This window comes from Neoarius graeffei, chromosome 23 (genome assembly GCF_027579695.1).
Source record: "Neoarius graeffei isolate fNeoGra1 chromosome 23, fNeoGra1.pri, whole genome shotgun sequence".
Lineage (NCBI taxonomy): Eukaryota > Metazoa > Chordata > Actinopteri > Siluriformes > Ariidae > Neoarius > Neoarius graeffei.
Genome location: NC_083591.1, coordinates 55,795,339 through 55,819,347, shown reverse-complemented (window position 1 = coordinate 55,819,347; position 24,009 = coordinate 55,795,339). Strand labels below are relative to the sequence as shown.

At 42.4% G+C, this 24,009-nt stretch overlaps 1 protein-coding gene across 1 annotated transcript; it reads right to left on the bottom strand.

Moving 5' to 3' along the window:
- Positions 1–1,439: 1,439 nt before the first annotated feature.
- On the bottom strand, positions 1,440–22,340 carry mb21d2 (Mab-21 domain containing 2). Its single transcript, XM_060906463.1, is given in 3 exon segments — positions 1,440–2,710; positions 21,991–22,270; positions 22,272–22,340. Coding segments are annotated over 3 exon segments (1,617 nt in total). The 5' UTR covers positions 22,338–22,340.
- Positions 22,341–24,009: the final 1,669 nt, after the last annotated feature.

The window sequence follows — 24,009 nt, the reverse complement described above, 5'->3', positions numbered from 1 at the left end:
GTTCCCATGGGAGAAAACTTATGAAATTTGGTCCTGGCCACTGCTACTCAGGGATAGAAGCTTGGCCCTGGGTGTGTCTGGGGGACTCCATAGCGCCCCCACATGTCATTGAAACTTTTGCCTGGTATATAGTTTCACCTATCCATGTCAAATTTGGTGGGTGTTTGGGGTGCCCCAAGATGAACAAAATTGTAATGTACATTGTATTAGCCATACTCAACAGGAAGCGAGTTATTTTTGGTTGTGTGCATTTTGACAAGCGTTACATTTTGACGTTCTGCTCCTGGGCAGTTTATTGGATTCATGCCAGATTTGGTATCCTGGAGGTGCTCGGGCCCTTCATTGCCGCTTGTGGCTGTATTGTTATTAAACGTTACCCCTCAAACGTTATGGTCACGAGCCGCTGCTGGTTGCAAGAAAGTGCAGGTTCCAGTCATATTTGTGCAAAATTAAAAAAAAAAAAAAAAACATTTTGTTCACAACATCAAAAAAACAAAAACAATCTGTTTTTTCTCCCAAGTGATGCAATACTACCAAACTCGAAGTTCTCTTGGAGCTCTGCTGCAGCTCAGACATCTTTTTCAAATTGCTTTCTTTTGGATGACTGATACATTTCTTTATGATATGCATGTTTTCGTTGATTACAATGGTTAATTGTAGTTACTGGCAGCGATTTTAAAAAGTGAGATGATTTTTTTTTAAATGAAATTTCTTACTTTTTTGATAGCAGCGATTTTTGGGTTTTTTCACAGCAGACAAATATTAAAGTTGCATTCTTTTGACTGGAAAATTAAAAAAAAAAATAAAAATAAAAAAGGTACAGCTTATACCGTATAAAAGCCTCTTGCTGTAATTGTACTTTTCATTAATTGCACTTAAAGTTGTAGTTTGAGTGTTGTCTATTAGCCAGATATACATAAAAACCTTTTTTTGGCTTTTTTTTCCTTCTTTTTTTGACATACCATCATTTTGAAACAAGATGCTTTTTTTTTGGACATCGTTCATCCATAAAAGAAACACAGACTAAAAACATAATAGAAAGCATATGAAGGACTAGCTAGGAACCTCAGGAATCCGATTCATTATTCATTAGTCTCTAGACTTCTTCAGCATTCACTACCATAGATGATGTTTACAGTATTTCCAGATTCTGCAGCAATTTCTTGTCTGAATATGGCCAAAAAAAAAAGTAATTTTCATATACAATGCACCAAGCTGTGCGCAGCACGTTTGCATGTCCGAGTACACCTCAGGAAAAAAATTACTAAGAGTTCTCTATTCCCAGAAGGCTTTAGGATGTTGCTTTGACCCCACTTTAAGTCTGCATTTCTCCCAGAGAACATTCTCGACCGCCGCACCACACTGGACGTAGGATCTCTGTGTAACGGACATGCCGTGCAACACGCTTCCACTGGCTGCATGGAAGAGTTCCCTGGTTCTTAGAAGAACTTATCATCAATGCGGAAGTGTGGTCGTGAGACATCATCCGGGTTGATGAACACGGAGATGGACTTGCCCGGGTTCTCTGTAACCAGCTGCTGGAGTTTTTTGGCAAGCCGGTCATCAGGTTGTTGGTGATCAGACGAGGAAACATCAGTTTGCGGTGAAGGAAGGCCAGAGGAACTTCCACGCCTCTGCATTTCCTGCGTCAAGCGGTTGGCGTTCTTGGCTTGCTCGATGGTAGCACGAAGGTGTTCAGCCGGATCAGAGCGCACCAGGGCAAGTTTGCGAGCGTGAAACATTGCTGTCTCGTCGCACAGGTGCTCCAACATGTTGCACTGCGGGATGAAATAATTGGGGCAGCTCTTGTTGACAAGGCAGTGCTGCAGGTCATCGATGAGACCCAGCAGAAAGTGGGCAGCAAAGTCTTCTTGTGCCAAGTAGTTTGCTGGCAAGCGGTCACAAGCCCACAGCATTATGCTGCGCAAATGGTAGGGGCCAACAGCCATAGGCTGGGCAAGCATCTTGACAATAATAGCCTTACAGGCTTGGTATGCTTGCATGAGGCCTGGTGAGATACACTTCTTCAGCTGAACCTCACTCCGGGCGAAGGACAGCCGCCATTCGTTTTCCCTTCGACCAGAAACCGAGCAAGCGGGAAGCAGGTAGAAACCACTTATAACCTCCTCCTCGGTGATCTTCCCATCCCAGAAGTGGTTCTCCATCAGCCAGCTTTGAGCAACTGCAGGCCAACCTTTGAATGACACCACTGGTACAATGTCATAGAGCATACGGCTGCTACCCACTCCAAGGATCATTGAAAGAAGCGTGCTGTGGCGCTCCACACGTTCCACCCTTGGCATTCCCCGCTGCGGCTTTCGCTGCACCTCGGCCAGCACCAGCGCCACTGCTTCCTGGAACCAGTCGGCCACCAGGGTGGGTGAGAAAAAGTAGTTAGTGGTGCCGTTTATGTGGTCCGCCATCATGCAGCAGTCCCTCCAGCGTGTAATGGTGCCTTCGTCAAATAACCGCAGGCTGAGCCAGGAGTGACCCAGTGCTGAGTGGCGCATGTCCAATGTGACAGGCTGGTTGCGGTCATGCAGCTTCAGTGCAGGAACCAGTAACGTGAAGGCCATGTCATAGTCTGAGCCTCGGTTATACACTCCCAGTTCATCCAGATCCATGTCCACAACGCCATCACGGACTCCACCCGATAAGAGCAGGTACTCGTTAGCAACCGGCAACTTTTGGTCAAGCTTCTGCACCATGCCTGAGAGTGGTTTGTTGGAGAATGAAGAAAGGGAAAGAGAAAGATAGGAAACAAATGTTAGTAGGGTTGTTATGAACATGAAACCCTGTGTACTTTTCTACACATCAAACCATCCGCTAAGTGGCAGGTCCGACCACCATGCTGCGAAAAGTAAAGCACTTGCTTTGTCTCGCATCTGTTTCCACAGAATCAATACAAGGACCTGAAAGAGAACACCAGTGCTGGGAAAAGGCAGCCAATCAATATGGAAGGACCCTATAGTCCTCTACAGAGAAAAGGGTATGGATTCTAGCATTCATGGCACAAGTGTACAGTAGATTCTTATAAATAAATACACAACTCGAGTGCTGTTTGTACCGTATTCACAAGTATCTTGCAGAGTTTTTGAGCTTGTTCCCTCCAAATGGCTTTCAAACTGCCACTCGGGAGGGCATAGGGATGGATTCAAATATCAGATGACACTGTTTGGGACAAAGACCTTGGAGTTCACTGACGGTGATAGTCTATTAATAGCCTTCGTATTCTGTTACTCGAGTCCTTTTCCATTTCTGATCTCTGTCCTTCACTTCTTTCCTACTGCTAAGGTGATAAACACTGCATTTCAAGTCATCCGTTAAGACTGTTCTAGCATCAGTGTGCTAACTAACAGGCAGGCTAAAGAAAACTAACGTTGTATTAATGTCTAGTAGACATGGCATGACAGGACTTCAACATCCCAGCAATCACAGATGAGGCTCACACACACACTACACCATCTTTCACCTGGAGAGATCACCGATTAAGTGTACCTGATACCCAAATCCCACTTTGTCAATAAACTAACACAGGAGCTGTCTATCATGTGACTTGATCAGGATAGATCCTGAGCGGAGCAATTTCTGCACAATTTTGTATGGAAACAAGAAAGGATGGACTGTTCTGCCAAGAGGACTGATGGTATAGTGATTTCTATGCTGTGCGTCACCAAGAATCGTGGTGTTCGTTTTTTAGCTCGTCCGGCCACAGGCCAGGCCGGATGAGTTTATGTGATCATGCGTCATCCATCCGCTAGTCCACAATTTACAAAAATCGCTACTCCTCTGACAGGATTGATCGGATTTTGATCAAACTCGCATCCAATGTTCCCCAGGTAGGTGTGCATAAAAGTTGTCAAGATGGTGCCACCACCTGTCATCTATACCAGGGGTTCTCAACCTTTTCTACTTTAAGCTCCACTTATTCATACTTGTAACGAGTCGGGGCCCATGAAAAAAGATCCCCAATTATTTTGGCTGATCTATTCTTTTAGAATCTAATAATCTATGGTAAAGATTAGATTAGATTAGATAGAACTTTATTGATCCCTTTGGGCATGTTCCCTCAGGGAAATTAAAGTGTATTAATGGAAAGCAACATCACTCCCTGTTAAGGCCAATTTATGCTGACAACGCAGTCCTCGCAGATGGTGTCGCAGATAGCGTCTGCGTAGCCCCCCCCCACCTTCGCAGATGCTCTGCGCGCACCTCCCAAAAATTGTGACCACCGCAGAAGCCTCGCAGACAGCGTCGCAGACAAGAGGGCTCCGATTGGTCCACTCTACATCCGCTGTACACGCACTTCCGCTTCCCTACTTTCCGGGTTTGTTTTGTTTTCACGACCGCCATTTTTAAAACCACAAGCGAAGATGGAGCAGCACGAAGAGCGGTTGATCGAGGAAGTGAGGAAGTACGTACATCTATACGACTCCAGTTCTAGTCATTATAAGTAACCGGAGGATAAACACTCCACTAACCACACCCACCAACTACTCCTAGCGATTTCGCGACTTCGCGCCCCCTTGCGTTGTAGCGGTGAATAACATCGCGCACGCCTATTACTCCCCGCTCAACGATAAATTACAACTGTCTGTGAAAAGCTATCTGCGAAAGCCTTGTTGCAAGAGCATGCAGAGGCCTTTACAGATGGGAGTCCAAGAATTAAATAAAAAAATTTTAGATTGTAAGTATTGTATTTAAAACTGTATGGATGTGCCAGAAGCCAAACCCATGCACGCAGGGCGTTCTCAGTCAAAAGGGATTAATGATCCAAAAGTGGAGTCTGGTCCATTAACACAAGAACTTATTGCCACGTTTGTGTCGAGCAAACAAGCAAGTTATTAAAACCAAGAAGTACACGTAAAAGAAGTGGATGAAGAAACCACTCAGTGGGATTAGATCCTTACACACTAACAAAGAAGGATTTTTCCTATGAAAGAAAAATTTACCACCTAAATTTGGCATTAATCGAATAAATTTAGATCCTATCATAGCAGGAACTAAATACAAAAACAACAGTTGAGCATACTATTAATTATCTTCATATTAAGTTAATTAACAGATAATCAACAGACTAAGCTTTTTTTTTAAGATTGTGCTCGTTATTCTTTTGCATTTGTAATTATTTGTATCTGTACATGCACGACCCCACCAGCTCTGCTGATCAACTTATCGTGTTTAAATAAAGTCATTCATTAGGAGTTGGAAAATGATCCATCCGTTGAGTTCCCCGACGTCTCGAACTACCTGGTGCTGCAGACATCGTTCGACACGGACACACAGATGAAAACCTGGAAGAGCATGGAGGACTACAACTTTTTTATATGTGGCTGCGTTAAAGATCTGGGGATCAGGACACTACAAGATAAATCCTGGATTGTTTTTACCCAGGGAAGGAGGAGTTTCTGGGCTTTTTGTACACGTCTTTGAGAAAGTTGCTAGGACGCTACAAGTTGTAGTATCAGGTATAAACAAACCACAGCCACTCGATTCTCAATCCTCTCTGCTCTCCTCTTCCAGCAGGCATCACAGATCCATATAACTTACCCACAAACATATTTATTTATTCTGCCCACTGAGTGCATGCGTGCATCTTCTCTCTCTCTGTGTGTGCTAAATGTAGAGGAGGAATGTGACACAAATAAGGGCTTGTTGTTCTTAATTTACCCACAAATGTATTTATTCCATGTGAAAAGTGCTCGGCAAACAAGCAACCAGATTTGCGACACTATGACATCCTGAACTATTTAGTGTTTGGCTTCAAACTTGGAAAAAAAAATTGCAGCCCACTAGATGGCACTTCGCAGCCCACTAATTGGCTGCGACCCAGTGGTTGAGAAACACTGATCTATACTACTAAAGGAAGGCTGTCTCTCTCTCTCGCTCTGTATCTGTTCTAGGGATGTTAACCGATGACCGTTTGACCGATGGTTGACCGAATCAACGTCAACCGGTTAATTTTTTTTTGGTTGTCGGTTAAAAAAAATAAATCGTTTTGAAGCTGCCGATTTTGGAGCGGAGAACCTGGAATTCTGTGTTTGTAAACACTTGGGGCATGCCATGCGGTGTAAGGACGACAGCTGACAAATCAGAAACACCCATTCAGTCATGTCCCGCCCCAGTTGAAGACAGCTGCCACTCGGCGAAAGAAAAGTCTCAGTGTTGGATTACATTTTACTACGAAGTTAACCAGGTACGTAACATCTTGACTATCAAAGAAACAAGAACACGGCGCATGAATGAAGTCGATGGTTGATTAGTCTGGTGAATATTAATGTCAACGTAATAATAATACACAAGATCTGAACTAAAACCTGGTTACTCACTGATGTTACTTAGCATCAGACAGTTGCTATATTAGCTTAGCGGCTAATCAGCTCAGCTCCAGCTATCCCATTCCCAATGGCTGTGCACAATTAGCAGCCATGTAACCGTAATATCAGTAGCTGGAAAACAATTGCAGTATGAGGTCTCTGTGTCTCACTTCGAAGAAAAGTGCCTAGTCCGTAGCAGTATGCTTCAGAGCAACTTCACTACCATGCAGTAATGGCGTGTTGATATTGGTAACGGCGTTATAACGATTGTAGCTAATTAATTAGATTACCCGGCATTATAACAACCTTTATTTTAACGCCGTTATTCCCATCACTGAATGTTATGTACTTCTTCTAGCACTTGACTTTATTTTCAGCGCCATCATGGCCAACTGAAACTGTCTCTAAGCTGGAGCCATTTGTCCTCCGCTCCAATACAAACCCCTCGACATCAGTGCCGCGTTTGACTAAATGTTTCGCGCTGTAGAAAAGGTAAGGCCAAAAAAAAAAAAAAGTGTGTTTCCAGTAACATGAAATACTAAAATAAGGTCAGTAGGTAGGAAAAAGGTTTTTTTTTTTCTTAATTTTTTTTTTTATTTTGTTTGAAAAAATTAACACAAGTAAACATCTTACAAAATAGTATTTTGGCACAGAATCCTTTATACCACACATCATAATAAAATAAAAGTGTTTTAAATCTTTAAACGAATAAAAAAAAATATCGCAAGAGTTCGAGTTATGATCTACGGAAGCGTATTGCTGCCACACTCAAAAAAAATTGGCTTAGAATCAAGTAATTACGTGAAAAGATATTGTTAACAAAGTTATCACGTTTTTACAATATATTTATCATGTAATAACATAACATCACGTAATTTCATGATACGAAATTATCACGTTATTTCATGATATTTTCATGTAATAACATGAAAACACCTTATCAAGAAATAACGTGAAAATAACGTCCTAGGCTAGGCTACTTCCATTAAAAGCAGACGGCCTAGCCTAGCCTACTGTAGAACTTGGGTCGAGCAAAAACACCGAGCAAAAACATGGCTGAATCCTGAATGACTCCTATTTGTATAAATAGGGGACTACATAGGTGGCAAAATGTAGTGTTTATCCTGCCATGGAAGTGCACTTGTATACTGAAGAGGAAGCAATTTGCATTACAGCCTTGAATGAGGATTCAAAATGGCGGCTCGGCTCAGTTTTCCCTTCCTCCTTCAGTATACAAGTGCGCTTCCATGTTTATGCAGGAGGGCTGATAGAAGTGGCGAAACATTTTACTTTTTATCGTTTCTTTCACAACTTGAATGCGTTGAAACAAAAAATTATGACAAACTAACGCCGCTTACACTAAAATATCGAGGGAAATTTGTAATAAAAACTTTACGGTCGGCAATTTCGCCGCCGAAATTCTCGGTCGGTCGGGTTACCGGAAACACACTATTTTTTTTATTTGGCCTAATGTGAGTGGAGGGCAGCGACTGGGACTGAATATGCGGATGCTTGCGGTTAGATTTAGAATAGATTCTAATAATTCCAATTCTAGAATTTTAAACTCACAGGTTAACCGACTTTAACCGGCTAATCAGGCTCGGTGGCCGGTCAAGATTTTTTTTTTAGTTTTCGCCATCCCTAATCTGTTCACCTGTATAAATCGACACGGCTGGACGCATATACTCCATACTTTGCACATGGATTGGTGACACCCCACAGGGGCCCAAGACAACATTTTAAATTTTCCAAAACATGGGAATCCAGCACATTATTCATTTCCCATAGACTACATGCTCACGGTAACACACTGCATGCAGCGTCGACAGGGAATCCCCTTCCCCACTCGCCTGAAAGTTTCAATTGTACGGGACCTCGCAATTGGTGCTCCTCACCGAAGACTTCCGCTAGGGCTGAGTCTACGTCACTGAGGAGACGCGGGGAGTGATTTATGTCATTTTGACAGAACATAGTGAAAATATTAGGGCTGTAATGATATGCGCATCGAAATCGAGATACGCAGAGCCACGATCCGTATCGCGATACAAGAAGGCAGAATCGCGGTACACCCTTTCAAACTTCTCCTCAGCCCAAAAACAGAGGCGCTTCCAAACTTCAATTTATGAATACTTTACTTTTTATTTAAATTACATTTTAAACTTACTTAAATTACTTTTTTTTTAATATCTATTAGTAAGTCGTTTTTTCGCCGACCTGCGACAATCTTCTGAGAGTCACGCAACGTCCACACTCGCCACTGGCAGAGCATTCATTTCTTTTAAGCGGTCGCCATTCTGGTTGCGACGCGGGGAGCGAATCTGTAAACAAGCAGCTCATTGGCTGGCTAGGTGTGCCACAAGCCAATCACAATCACTTGACCGGAAAGACATGCAGTGTTGCTAGATTGGGCAGGTTTAGGTGCTTTTTGGCTGGTTTTGAACATATTTTGGGGTGGAAAACGTTAGCAATATCTGGCAACACTGAAGGCATGTCTTCTTGGGCGGAAGCTTTCTGCGGCAGTTACATTTTGACACACGAGCAATGTTTCACCATAAAAATTCCGTAATTTCCATCTGTTTTCCGCGATCACAGAAAATCATTGGCCCTATGAGAGTGAGACAGTGAGAGAGCCACCCCCCAAAAAAATCTTAACGGATTTACACGATTTGGAAAAATGACTTTTTCAGAACCGAAAAAACAGAGCTTCCGGCTCAACAGTATTATTTTGAGAAATAAAACAGTCTTTGGATATACCGGGTACATTTGTTCATTTTTGCATACATATTACTCATTCTCTGCAGTGGTCTGAATTATTTTTGTTATTAAATAGTTAATGTAAGTAAGTAAATGTTAATAAGTCAAATTTACTACTTTAAAAAAACATTTTTAAAAAAATCGTGGGCGTATCGAATCGTGGGTCAAAAATCGCGATACGAATCGAATCGTGAGTTGGGTGTATCGTTACAGCCCTAGAAAATATATACATCACGTGTGTCCTCTCAACTCTCCATTGGGCCTTCTGGACCCATGCTATACAAAAGTACCATTCAGAGGAAATCAGGTTCACAGACAATAACGACTAGTATTTACGAGCATCTTGGCTGGTATGAGCTACAACCTCACTGAGGCTATTTGTATTTTTGACGTTCCTAACAACTATTTGGGTATGACAAGCAAGTTCTTATAGAAGTAATAATATTGTTCTGACAACAGTTCCCTTTCAGATTCTCGGTGGCTGTTGCGAATTGCCATTTCTTATAGAGGTGCTCAGATGACAAGATTCATCTCGGAGAATTTCAACAGACGTCTCCGAGTGTGAGAAAAGCATGTCGCTGAACTGTTCACACCACACCAGCAGTCTACAGATGGGAGGCATGGTAATTTGTCATCAAGCTGAGCGGGGTTGTCTCAGATCCTGGAAAAAAAAATAAATAAATCATCTGCGATAGGGAAATCGTGTTGTCCGTCTCCACTGTATTCAGCATACGAGTTAATCATAGTCTGACTTACGAACGGCGTTATGATGATTGAGCAGATCTGCAAATAAAAAGGCTGGAGAAAAACGAGTGAAAGCAGCTCTGGCTCCCTCTCAGGGACAAAGGTAGCGCTGCGTCGTCAAGCATCCACAGCAGTACCAAGTGCTCTAGAATCTTATTGATCCTTATTTCAATGGCATTTCCATGTGGTGGGTTAAAAGGTTTACCAAGATAATGTCTGAAATATACAGGAAGGAATAAAGTCAAGCATTTCCACTGGGTGTTTCAGTGCGACCCGAATCTAAATCGGAGATTTTATAAAGATAAGATAAGATAATAAGATACTACGAGGTCCTAAAGGGACCGTCTGGTCTTTAGCAGAGCTTTCAACTCAAAAAAAATCTGTTTTGACTGAAAAGCATCATTTGTGTGTCTTTCTACAGCGACAATCCCTTCATCGCTCCATTCCCACAGCATTCCTCCCTCCCAATGATCCTCTTTCAAAGTCTCTCTCTGGCCAAACTGCTTTAAAAACACTTTTGTTCCGAGTCTTTGATTTAAACGCACCGTCGGCCAATCAGAGCGCCAGCTGTCTGAATTGAGCCGTGGTGAATGGTTGAGTCTGAGAGTGTGGGAACAGTGTCCATCTGTGTGTGTGTGCGTGCAAGAGAGAGAATGGGAAAGAGGGAGCTGTAGATCACTCGCACATCAGAGGACATGAGGTTCCCACAGATGGCTCCATGCCGTCACGCTCCTCCTGCCCGGACTGGAGACCAAAAACAGGCCTATTGAGTTGCCACTGAAAATAGCCGCAGCAGTGAAGGCGTCAGTTGTCATGTCAGTCATACGCGTCTGAAACATCTCGACCAAACCGCACGTCCTGTTATACAGCTTTACTGAAATGATACGCTGCATGAGAGTCTGAGCTATTTCCGTTTATTTTGATAAATGATATGGAGCAGGTCGTTTCATTTCACTGAGGTCATGATCTACAGTACAAGTGATCCAAGTATTTATTTACAAAAATCAGCAATGCACAAATCCAACCCTATCGTTCAAGTTACTATAACCCCGATTCCAAAAAAGTTGGGACAAAGTACAAATTGTAAATAAAAATGGAATGCAATAATTTACAAATCTCAAAAACTGATATTGTATTCACAATAGAACATAGACAACATATCAAATGTCAAAAGTGAGACATTTTGAAATTTCATGCCAAATATTGGCTCATTTGAAATTTCATGACAGCAACACATCTCAAAAAAGTTGGGACAGGGGCAATAAGAGGCTGGAAAAGTTAAAGGTACAAAAAAGGAACAGCTGGAGGACCAAATTGCAACTCATTAGGTCAATTGGCAATAGGTCATTAACATGACTGGGTATAAAAAGAGCATCTTGGAGTGGCAGCGGCTCTCAGAAGTAAAGATGGGAAGAGGATCACCAATCCCCCTAATTCTGCGCCGACAAATAGTGGAGCAATATCAGAAAGGAGTTCGACAGTGTAAAATTGCAAAGAGTTTGAACATATCATCATCTACAGTGCATAATATCATCAAAAGATTCAGAGAATCTGGAAGAATCTCTGTGCGTAAGGGTCAAGGCCGGAAAACCATACTGGGTGCCCGTGATCTTCGGGCCCTTAGACGGCACTGCGTCACATACAGGCATGCTTCTGTATTGGAAATCACAAAATGGGCTCAGGAATATTTCCAGAGAACATTATCTGTGAACACAATTCACCGTGCCATCCGCCGTTGCCAGCTAAAACTCTATAGTTCAAAGAAGAAGCCGTATCTAAACATGATCCAGAAGCGCAGACGTCTTCTCTGGGCCAAGGCTCATTTAAAATGGACTGTGGCAAAGTGGAAAACTGTTCTGTGGTCAGACGAATCAAAATTTGAAGTTCTTTATGGAAATCAGGGACGCCGTGTCATTCGGACTAAAGAGGAGAAGGACGACCCAAGTTGTTATCAGCGCTCAGTTCAGAAGCCTGCATCTCTGATGGTATGGGGTTGCATTAGTGCGTGTGGCATGGGCAGCTTACACATCTGGAAAGACACCATCAATGCTGAAAGGTATATCCAGGTTCTAGAGCAACATATGCTCCCATCCAGACGACGTCTCTTTCAGGGAAGACCTTGCATTTTCCAACATGACAATGCCAAACCACATACTGCATCAATTACAGCATCATGGCTGCATAGAAGAAGGGTCCGGGTACTGAACTGGCCAGTCTGCAGTCCAGATCTTTCACCCATAGAAAACATTTGGTGCATCATAAAACGGAAGATACGACAAAAAAGACCTAAGACAGTTGAGCAACTAGAATCCTACATTAGACAAGAATGGGTTAACATTCCTATCCCTAAACTTGAGCAACTTGTCTCCTCAGTCCCCAGACGTTTACAGACTGTTGTAAAGAGAAAAGGGGATGTCTCACAGTGGGAAACATGGCCTTGTCCCAACTTTTTTGAGATGTGTTGTTGTCATGAAATTTAAAATCACCTAATTTTTCTCTTTAAATGATACATTTTCTCAGTTTAAACATTTGATATGTCATCTATGTTCTATTCTGAATAAAATATGGAATTTTGAAACTTCCACATCATTGCATTCCGTTTTTATTTACAATTTGTACTTTTTCCCAACTTTTTTGGAATCGGGGTTGTACATTTTGCACAGTGAATGTGTTACAATCAGGGCTTTGAACCAGAATTTTTTTCCTATTGGTTCGTTCCGAACAGAAACGGAATTTTAACGTTTCTGGTTTTGGGTTCCACCATTAAATAGACGTTCCTGAACCAGTTAGAACAAAAAAATTGTTCCCGGAACGGTTAATTACGTTCCCTGTCAGCTGTTCAACAAATGGCTATAAAATTATGTCCCTGTCTCATCCAGCTTAAGCCAAATGTAGGCTAATTCTATTACAACCTTCATTAAATAAGACAAGAAATAATTCAAAACAATTATTATTTCAAATGTTGGCGATTTGGATTCTCAGTATGTCTTCCCATCTACACAAACAGAAAAAGTGCCAAAAATGAAAGAGAATTCGTTTAGTGTGTTACCAAAGGCTAGTCAGGCCCTCTGCATTGATAGGCTAACAGAGGTTAACGTCATTTAATGTTCGCGAGCCTCTCATTAACGTGGACAAATATATTGATATCGTGTTTGAAATTGACGTTTTTGAATAACGATAGACTGCAATATTTACCTCTTATTTAAGATGTGGAGACGTGATAGTAGTCCACCCTCCCGCTCTCTACATTCAGTCAGCGAACGTCACACAGGAAGTGAACCCCAGCGGGTCATAGAAACTTGCGCAGGAGAAGAATGACTTTTTTTATTTGTAGGCTACGGAAACTTTGAGGAACGAAATAAAAACCGGTATTAACCGGTTACCATTATTTTTAATAAGCGTTTCTGTTCCGGAACATAAAAAATAATAAAGTTTCTGGTTTCGTTTCTGTTCCATGTGAAATAGAAAAAGTTCCTGGTTTTTGTTTTCGTTCCTTGAACCGGTTCAAAGCCCTGGTTACGATGCATTAATATGACTGATACGACACGTTATGCGCATGAACATGAAATGCAAAGCATCTCACAGGATGAATTCTTGCTTCGGAAATTGCACAATAATTGTCAGTAGTCTCGGCTGCGACACAAATGATATGTTTACGCTTATATTATTGCGCTTGTTCTAACAGGTTATAATTACTATAGTAACAGCTTCATCACAGGGAAAGTAGTATAGTGGACGATTTAGAAACTAAGATTTTTTAAAAAAGTTTAGTGCCCGGTCCTACAACACCGATAACTACTGTATACCTATAGCTACAGCGATGACTCTACCGCTGCCTGAATTATTACTCGGTCCTGACACTCAGGGAAATAAACACATGCAACTTAGGAATAGTCATGGAAGTTTTTTCCCCCAAGTAGGAGCACATTATTATTCTGAGTCATACTGTACAGCATGGACTCCAAAACAACCCATGTACACACTCCGGTGGTTGATATAATACAGCTAAGTCACAGACTACAGATAACGGAAATATAATATAATAAAATATGGCGCGGGGCGGCACGGTGGTGTAGTGGTTAGCGCTGTCGCCTCACAGCAAGAAGGTCCGGGTTCGAGCCCCGTGGCCGGTGAGGGCCTTTCTGTGCGGAGTTTGCATGTTCTCCCCGTGTCCGCGTGGGTTTCCTCCGGGTGCTCCGGTTTCCCCCACAGTCCAAAGACATGCAGGTTAGGTTAACTGGTGACTCTAAATTGACCGTAGGTGTGAATGTGAGTGTGAATGGTTGTCTGTGTCTATGTGTCAGCCCTGTGATGACCTGGCGACTTGTCCAGGGTGTACCCCGCCTTTCACCCGTAGTCAGCTGGGATAGGATCCAGCTTGCCTGCGACCCTGTAGAAGGATAAAGCGGCTAGAGATGATGAGATGAGAATGAAAATACGGCGCGGTTACGGATTTTAATACGGATGCATCATGGATGCTAATAATTTACGGACCGGTCACGGACGTTTCAGTATAGTCCTGGTTACCGATTTCATACAGATGATGCATCACAGATAAAAAATTAACAAGTCTAAAACAAAAATCTTTGGACTGCCGAAGTTTATAATTAAAATATCGTACCTGCATTTATATGTTTACTTTATTAATTTATGATCGATATTTCACAGAAAATAAATCACATATCCGTGAATAAAAGATCCGTGCTCTGTAGTATGCTTTTTTATTTTCCGTGAATCCATATTCCGTGACTTTATGATGCAACAAGGATGTATAAAGATGCCCGGGGAAAAAATAGCACGTGCTCAGACAACGTCAGATGTAAACAATGACCTGATTGGTCAGATGTTTTATCAGATCAGGTCCAGGCCTGGAAAAATCGCTTCAGAAGCAAATCTCACCGATACGGATAAACCCAGGCCTGGGCTATAGGGATCGTTATCAGTCTGGTGTGAGCACCGACCACATAAACAGCAGGGGACCCATTTATTTATAGTTATAGTGGGACCGGGCTTTTAACAAAGCACTGATATGATGACGCTTTCTTTCTTTTTGGAGATGTTTATGTAACGTGTGGAAGGAGTCTCCAGCGTCAGTACGTTTTCAGGACACTGCGGTTTCACAGTAACGCGTGACGGGGTTTTTTTGTCCTCACCAACATCAAGAGAGGCTGATGGGCTAGCGACTTTTCAGGAACGAACTCATCTCATGTGTTCTAGAGCAGTGTTTCTTAACTGGTGGGTCGCGACCCAAAAGTGGGTTGCGGAGGGGTCCCGGGTGGGTCGCGGAGCTGTGGTGTAAAAAAAATGCTAATTCATTAATTCACTAAAAAAAAGTGCAACTTTTTTCTGCGACAATTTACAACTCTTATTTTGATCGACGATTCCAGCTCCGTGTCATCTGTTGCCATAGACGCAGAATGTTTATGCGACATAACGTGTGTGCTAGTCATTTGAGCGGTGAACGACATGTCGAAATGATGGTACGACCCCGAATATTTGAAATATGGATTTAGTTGTGTTGAGGACAAAATGGTACAGAAACCCATCTGTGTGGTATGTGGTGAGACACTTGCACATGAGAGCATGAAGCCGTTGAAACTGAAACGTCACCTGGACACAAAACACCCGACGGTCAAAGATAAACCAGTTGAGTATTTTGAAAGACGGCGCCAAGAACTGAGGGCTTCGCAAATGCGGCTAACAGCAACATGCTCCACATAAGTGCAGGCACTCCGTGCGTCTTACCACGTAGCTCATCGGATAGCGAAGGCCAAGAAACCTCACACCATAGCAGAAGACCTCATCTTACCTGCTGCTATGGATATGGTCAGGGAGATGGTCAATGAAGCAGCGGCAAATAAGTTGAAGACAATACCGCTATTGAATGATACTATAATTATACAGCATATAATGGCCATGCAGATGCAAACACAGGTATAATAATAATAATAATAATAATAATAATAATAATAATAATGTTATTATTACATATTATGGTTATATTTTGAGAATTACATTAAATTGACTTGAACGCTAAAAAAATTGGGTCGCGACCTAATGACCATGGAAAATTGTGGGTCCCAAGACTGTTCCAGTTAAGAACCACTGTTCTAGAGGAACATCCAACACTACACGTAACTATAAACAGCTAAAAAGCGCAATTTGTTCATGTGTGACACAGAAGCACGTGTGAGATCTGGATCATTTCCCAGGAGCGGAGCCGTTCACTTTGTCTCTTTATGTCAGTATTATTTTAGTGTTCATATTTTCCTGGAGTCGTATTTAAAATTGAAGATTTGTCCTATTACTTAATTGAGTTACAAATCTTTCTCTCATCCACTTATCAACTGCATGCTGAACAATAATATCAACAGAATGAGCTCCTGTGCATTTTTACATTCAAATCAAATTCAAGAATTTGTCGTCCACTGTGACGTCCTGAATTTCATTAGTGAGAGAAAGTAACAACTTGTTAAGGCTCAAATACAAGTAGTAACGTTTTTCTACGGAGTACGATTTTCATGCATAATCTATACTTCAAGATAGACTGTCTTTCAGATTTTCAAGTGCAGGTCATAAAAAGAATTTTCCCCGACACCCAATTATTTTTGTTCAGTGACCGAAAGCTACTGAATTCGAATCACAGACTTCCAATTTTTTTTTTTTAAATAGAAAAATTAATCAATTTATCTCCACGTGGCCCTAAATTCTCCGCTATTTTTTCCTGCTTCCCCATGACCCAGTACAAGATACTACGCCATGCATCACATGGTGGGCTTTCCCTGTTCACGCAAGGCATTGTGGGATACAAATTTGAAACAGGAGAGAAAAATGGAGGACGTGAGTGTGCGAATGAAACGTGAAAGAGCGACTACAGTAACGGAAAGAAAGTGAGAAGAAAAGACGTTATGTTATATACGAAGGAAAGGAAACGCAGGACCAAACTAATAAATATGGGCGCTCAGCGAGCACCTCGGTGTGATCAGCTGTTCGTTTAGCGACAGAATGATGGAACTGTCAGTGCACGCTCAAAGGGAAACCTGTAGATGGCAGTAATGCAACACTGTGGATGCCAGCTGCCGTAAAACCCAAAAGAAGAAGAAGAAGGTAAACCTGCGCATGCGCACACGGACTTCCTCTGTCTGCTTGACTGCACCAAGCGAGAGATTTCATGCACATTATTTGCTTTAATCCCCTCAAATTAAATAACTTCCCAGCCACAGAATGGCCTGATATTTTGAGATATTACAGAAATACACATATCACAATGAGCACATTTCAGACAGAACTAAATTTCACCAATTTTATGAAATCAAAAGGCCGTCTCGCTTTAAGTATAATTTATCATTCAGTACTTACTGTATGAACATCAGTATCGACTCAATAACAGGAAATGAATGATACTCAGATATACTATACAATACTTGATATGGGTGTGTGACCATGCTGAATGTAATCTAATGAGATGTTAATAAATGTTAATAAATATGCAGGTGATTATAGAAAATCACGTGCACTGATTATCGAGAAATAGTCTGAATTTCTCAACCAATCACCTCGAGCGACTCGGCAAAATGGCAGCCGATCGCTTCATCACAAAATGATGAAAGAAAATGCCGTTCCGAAATAAAAGCACTAAAGATGCTCCAAAGTTTCGTCTAAAACTATTCAAAGGGAAGGTGGGATTGGGATTTATTTTACTGATTTCAAAACAAAGGATTTTATGTGACTCGACGTAGATAAGTGACAAGTCTGCGCCGCGCCTTTATTACATTTACATCCCGCTTTTGGAGTTTGAAAATTGTTTTAATACGATTCATTTCAAATTATCACCTGTGTATTTATACTAAAACAAATTATCCGCCTCAGGCTCAGTGAATAATAACCTCAACTTCGTCTCAGTTATTAATCACTGATATTCACTTCACCTTCGGCGAATAATTAACAGTTATGCCGTAAAACCAAGTCGTATGTGAGCTATAAGCCATGTACGACGAGATTGAGTGGAATAACTGTTTTATTCTATCCACATTCACTGGATTTTGAGAAACAGAGCATTTTTTAAAAATAAATAAATAAATAAAATCTAAATTTCTAAATCCAGATTTCTGGGTGAAGATTTTTTTTTAATTTTACAAATTTTCTCACCAATTAAAACTGTATATTTAACAGTTATTCCACAAAATTGAGTCGTACGCAAGCTGATAGCCGACGAGGCACGTAGCACCGAGATTGAGTGGAATAACCGTTTTATTCTACCCGCACTCACTGGATTTTGAGAAACAGAGCATTTTTACTTTTATTTTTTGCAAATTCGAGAAATAAAAACTTCATACAAAATGTCTGACAAAATCATTTCCATTTAGAATGTAAACAAACCGGCGAAATGACAGGAGCAATTTGTGAAAAATGCGATAATTTTTGAAAAAAAAAAAAAGATACGCTCTTACCATGAAATACTTTTATTCCATATTTTGTTGCCTTTTTTTGTGTATTTTTTGGGGTTTTGTTTTCGAGTAGAGTTTTTATTTCATCCTTAGTTGGTTCAGCAACACGCGCCGCCATTTTGTTTTTCTCTACTCATGGTACGGTATATGAGCTGACATCCTAGTAGTAGAGTAGCCAATCAGAGCGCGCGGTTGCTCATATCCAGTGAATGTGGATAGAAGAACTGTTAATTCATAGTCAGCGGTCGAATCTCCGGCCATCCTTAAAAAAAAAATCCGTTTCCTGTCCACCGGGTGAGCAAAAAAATTTTCAGTCGGGAGGGAGGGATTTTTTTTTTAATATGGATGGATAAGAAATCGCAATGCTGTGTTTGCTTTTCCTTTCAGTACTTTTTTATTACAAAAGCAGACACATTTAATAAAATGACAGTTTAATCAACTGAAACTTGTACAAAAACTTTAAGTTAGCACTTTAAATGCTGACTGCAACATTTGCAAAACTTTTACAAAGGTACTTAAAATGTCTGACACACGGACTTTTTGTCGTTCTAAATCGAGCGTTAGGCCGAGTTCGGATGAAATTACACTATTAAAATGATCACTGAATGATTTGTTTTTCTGAATCTTTACTATTTTGTTGTTCGCTAGAATACCATTTTGCGATTTCACACTTAAGCAAAATTGAAAACTCCGGATCTCCTTCCTTCATGGTGGCCGCCATTTTTTTGCGCGCGCACTCGGCGGAGGCAACAGAAGCAGAGATGACGCTTATTTTGTCTCCGGTAAACCAGTCTTCTCTCGTTCAATTGCGTGCTGGCATCAAAAGACACCGTTGGTTGTAAATGAAACCAAACTGAGTGGTTGGAGTGTATTTTCATACACAAATGGAGAAATGTTCGCCGAGTGTTTAATTGTGTAGCCCCACTGCAGACCGTTGTCGTTGTTAATTCATAGCATGCTCAGTTGCGTGAATGTGTCATGCACCGAAAATAAGAGATTTACAAGCCAGGAACGCCTCATGATGCAATACGCAAGAAAAGAAAGAAGATTTACTGCCATTTTACTTTGTATTTGAGTAAAGTGAATAAATAAATGGTCTGTGGAAAATACATTTAATCCTGGGAACTGCATGCACAGGAGTTTATTTTGTGTTTACTCCCCCCGGCTGGCAACTTATTTTATTTGTCATGGCTGGTTAGTATGAGCCTTAGTGGAAAGCCCTGGGAATGCGTAAATGTCAAGTTCGATTTTAGATTTACGAACCTGAAAAAAATGTCGAAAAACCGGCGTTAAAAAAAAAAATTCAACCGCACAAACGGCACTCACCCGGCCGGTGGACCAGAAACAGAACATTTTTTTAATAATGGCCTCCCATACAGCATCTGTTGAGAGTCCTCTAAAAGGAGCTTCATAAATCGCACTGAAAACAGTTTATTTATCGCGGTTATGCTGTAATAGTGTCGTGTGGGAATCGGAGCAAAATGATAAAATCGAAACATTACTCTATTCCCTGGTGACTCAGTAACATTAACATCTTTTGCCACGGCTCCAGTGGGAATCGGAACCATCAGATTAACGTGTTGTGATGTAAATGATGATGTAGTAACACTGCGATGGAATTACTGACACCGAACTCTCACACTGCCTCACTGTAAAGCAGGCTTGTAGTCCTCAAGTTCAGGACTCAAACTCGAGTCCGACTCGTGCCCTAATTTTAAGGGCTCATGACTTGACTTGGACTTGAGCATTAATTGCATTCAAACTCGTAAACTGGAGATGAGGACTCTGATTTTTTCTTTATTTTTTTGTAACGTCATAATAATTTGGCATAAGATATTTATATCTACATTAATTTTTGTACTAATTCCACACAAGACTGTCACACCTGCGTGCCTTGGCGCATGCATCAGATAGACTCTCAGGAGCGTTCTGGACAGCGCACGTGTGCCAAGCGGACTCTCACGCGCACACCATAAACGACTCAGACCTGCACAGGATTAAGGCGCAATCAACACGCCTATATAAAAACCGGGAAAACACACTTACTTTGCAAAGTATTGAGTTGCGCTGCTGACACATTATCGAGCCTTATTTCCTTGTTTGGTTTCCTGATCCCTGATTTCCTGTTTCTCATCTTTGATTCTGCCGAGTCTACAATCGCCTGTTTGTGCCTCACTCGACCTGTCGCCTGTTTCACCGTTTTACGATTTTGCCTGCCGTTCTGGATTGTTTACCGTCTTCGCTTGTATTAATAAACACACCTTCTGCACTTACATCCGTCTCCCAACCATCTCGGACAGAACACTTCAGACTCCCTGATAAAGAGAAGCACATTCATCTGTTCAGGAACAAAATAATGTTAATGGCGCTAAAACAGCAACCATCAAATGGTGCGGTTGGAGTCTTGTTCTTGGACTTAACCTTGACTCAAAATTTTCTTTAACGACTTGGACTTGAACACTGGGGACTCGAGACCGGACTCGGACTCGAGGTTTAGTGACTCGACTACAACCCTGCTGTAAAGCGACCAGCCACAAATTCAAAAACAACGAGGAAAGAAAACAGACAGAGCCTCGCGGACGATACGTCAAACCCGCATGTCTCACACGTTTTACACGTCTTGTACAGGTTCTCAAGCCGTAGCATCCCATTAAACCGTCAGGTAGGAATGCACAACACGTGTTACTTTACCATCATGGAAGACTGAGTGGGAATAAAATTTTATCATCGATAACGTTTTGTTTTGACCTTCCATCCTGTTTCCAACATAAATACACGTTCGTCTCACACACATTTCTGCAGTTTACAGCCAAACACCATTTCGATTCGCCGCATTAAAATTCATCGCCGTCCCTTTCATGAGTATCAACTCTTTACCCCTTAATGACTACCCCGTGTATATCCCATAATGACGACATATGACGCCTTATCTAAAACCTTGTCTTTAGACTTTTTTTTCTTGTAAATATGCTCTACGGATGAACAGTATATACATATACAAGGGTGGCTGTAGCAACTGCTTTAAGGCGTAAAAGAGTCCTGTCCTGTCTACTCAAGGGCCGCGTCCCAAACCGCACGCTGTTCTGCGAAACAGGACACGCTTTAGTTCTGACGGACTATTTAGTCTTGCAGGGTGCGATTTGAGACGCAGCCTCGGAGCGACAGGAAATCACAGCTACAGCCGCACGTCTCACGCCAACCGACCCAGATGTCCTGCCGTCAGTGGGTTTTAACCAATAACCTAAATTAATTCACCTGTTCATAGTTTGGTTGATTTTGCCTGGGTGTTCCGATAATATCGAAAATATAGGGACGGCCAGGCAAACCTTTTGACTTTTTCGACAGAAGGTGAGAGAGAGAGAGAGAGAGAGAGAGAGAGAGAGAGAGGATTCAACATGTGGAAAGAAATCATTTTAATCTCCTGCAACATGAGATTATGCGAAAGTGGAATTACAGGATTTGGCATCTGGGGGAAAAAGGGTCATGTTCATCCAAGACTGGGGAAGAAAACAGATTTGAGAATAACACCGAGCCCCTGGATAGAAGAGCTGGATGATAGTGATGCAACACACTGGAGTATATTATGCAAATATGAATAAAATATTCAAATTTGAACGCGCGCATATGCAAATGAAGCCGGAAATCCTTGCCTTTTATGGAGCATCAATGAGTGCTGAGTATATTTATATGTATATGTATATATGCTGCGAGCCTGAGCTCTCCCTCACCGAGCATGGAGAAGATGAAGTCCTTGGCCGTGTGGATCTCCAGCGCGCGCTGGTCGTCGTACTCGCGCTGGTCGTGTTTGCTGAATTCCTGAATGAGTCGGTTCAGTTCGTCCATCCTGCTTCCGGACCTGAAATCCAGCTCCGGTGCGCACGCGAGCCGGGTGCCGATGGCGGTGTTGGCCGCAGCGGTCGGGCTGCTGCTGCTGCTGCTCGATGCTCCGCTCAGCCCAGGCGCCGCCATCTTCACCATAGAAACAGCACACCGCCCCGCCCCTCCCTCCCTCCGGCGCCTCCTCTTCACGCGCGCGATCCGCGCCCTGCCCGAGCACGAGCAGCACACTACGCATGCGCAACAGCCCTCTTGCTGACGTCACACGAGTAACATTTTGGTCATACAGCGTGATTAAAACATTTTGGAAAGTTCACGTTCATAAACAAAAATATAAATCATTTTTAAAAAAGAAATCCTTAAACTTCTCTTGTGGAAGCTTTTCATTTTCTCATTCATCAGAAAATAAGAACAATCCTCGGAGGTCTGTTGTTATGGAGATCGTGCTTTCACGACAGGACACCGCCATATTTGTTGACAAGATCTCGCGAGAGTATGGCCAGCGAAGGCCTTTCTGTGCGGAGTTTGCATGTTCTCCCCGTGTCTGTATGGGTTTCCTCCGGGTTCTCCGGTTTCCTCCAGAGTCCAAAGACATGCAGGTTAGGTTAACTGGTGACTCTAAATTGAGCGTAGGTGTGAATGTGAGTGTGAATGGTTGTGTCTCTCTGCAGGGGCAGTCCTGGGGGCGGTCCGACCGGGCAGCCGCCCGGGGGGGGGGGGGTGAACATTTTGGATGGGGAAGCCCAATACCAAAGTTGCGCAGGTGACGTCATCAGTGTGTGTGTGTGCCTAACTTGTGGTAGCCCCATAATATGCACAATCCCGCCAGCGGAACGTTGTACTAGTCATCAAAAAGACTTTACTACCATAGTACTACACTACTATGACATTACACAGAGTCTTAAGTAATACATTACGACTTGATCATTGCCATTCTGGTAACAGCAAATTTATAACGGGCCGTGTCCGCGACATACAACACACGACGAGAAATGTTTAAACGACCATGTAAAGCTGTTAACATTCTGTTGGCTAATACAGAGCCCAACGCGGGGGGGCGGCACGAGCGCGGGCGCGAAAAAAAAAAGGTCCCCAAAAAAAAAACCCCGAAAAAAAAAAAAACAAGACGGGCGCCGGCAGGGGGTTTCGCCCGGGGAGTAAATCACTCTAGGATCGCTACTGTCTCTCTGTGTGTCAGCCCTGCGATGACCTGTTGACTTGTCCAGGGTGTACCCCGCCTCTCACACATGGTCAGCTGGGATAGGCTCCAGCTTGCCTGCAACCCTGTAGGACAGGATAAGCGGCTAGAGATAATGAGATGGATGTTAATACCTAACCCTACCCCTGACCCTAACCCCCCTACACGCACACATGCGCAAAGTAGTTTCCATCCATTATCTGTAGCCACTTATCCTGATCTGCAGGTGAGCCGGAGTCTATCCCAGCTGACTACGGGCGAAAGGCGGGGTACACCGTGGACAAGTCGCCAGGTCATCACAGGGCTGACACATAGACACAGACAACCATTCACACTCACATTCACACCTACGCTCAATTTAGAGTCACCAGTTAACCTAACCTGCATGTCTTTGGACTGTGGGGGAAACCGGAGCACCCGGAGGAAACCCACGCGGACACGGGGAGAACATGCAAACTCCACACAGAAAGGCCTTCGTCAGCTGCTGGGCTCAAACCCAGAACCTTCTTGCTGTGAGGCGACAGTGCTAAGAAGTAGTTTCCAGTGTTACTAAAGTACAAACTGCCCACAGAAACAATAATGCATTTCAAACAACCACTTTCATATAAAGTTGTGACTTGCAGCTGCACTATTATTAATTATTATCCATACAGGACACTTTTTCCATGGAATAAAAACACATGTTCTCTTCCCTTCTCGAGGGTTCCATTCA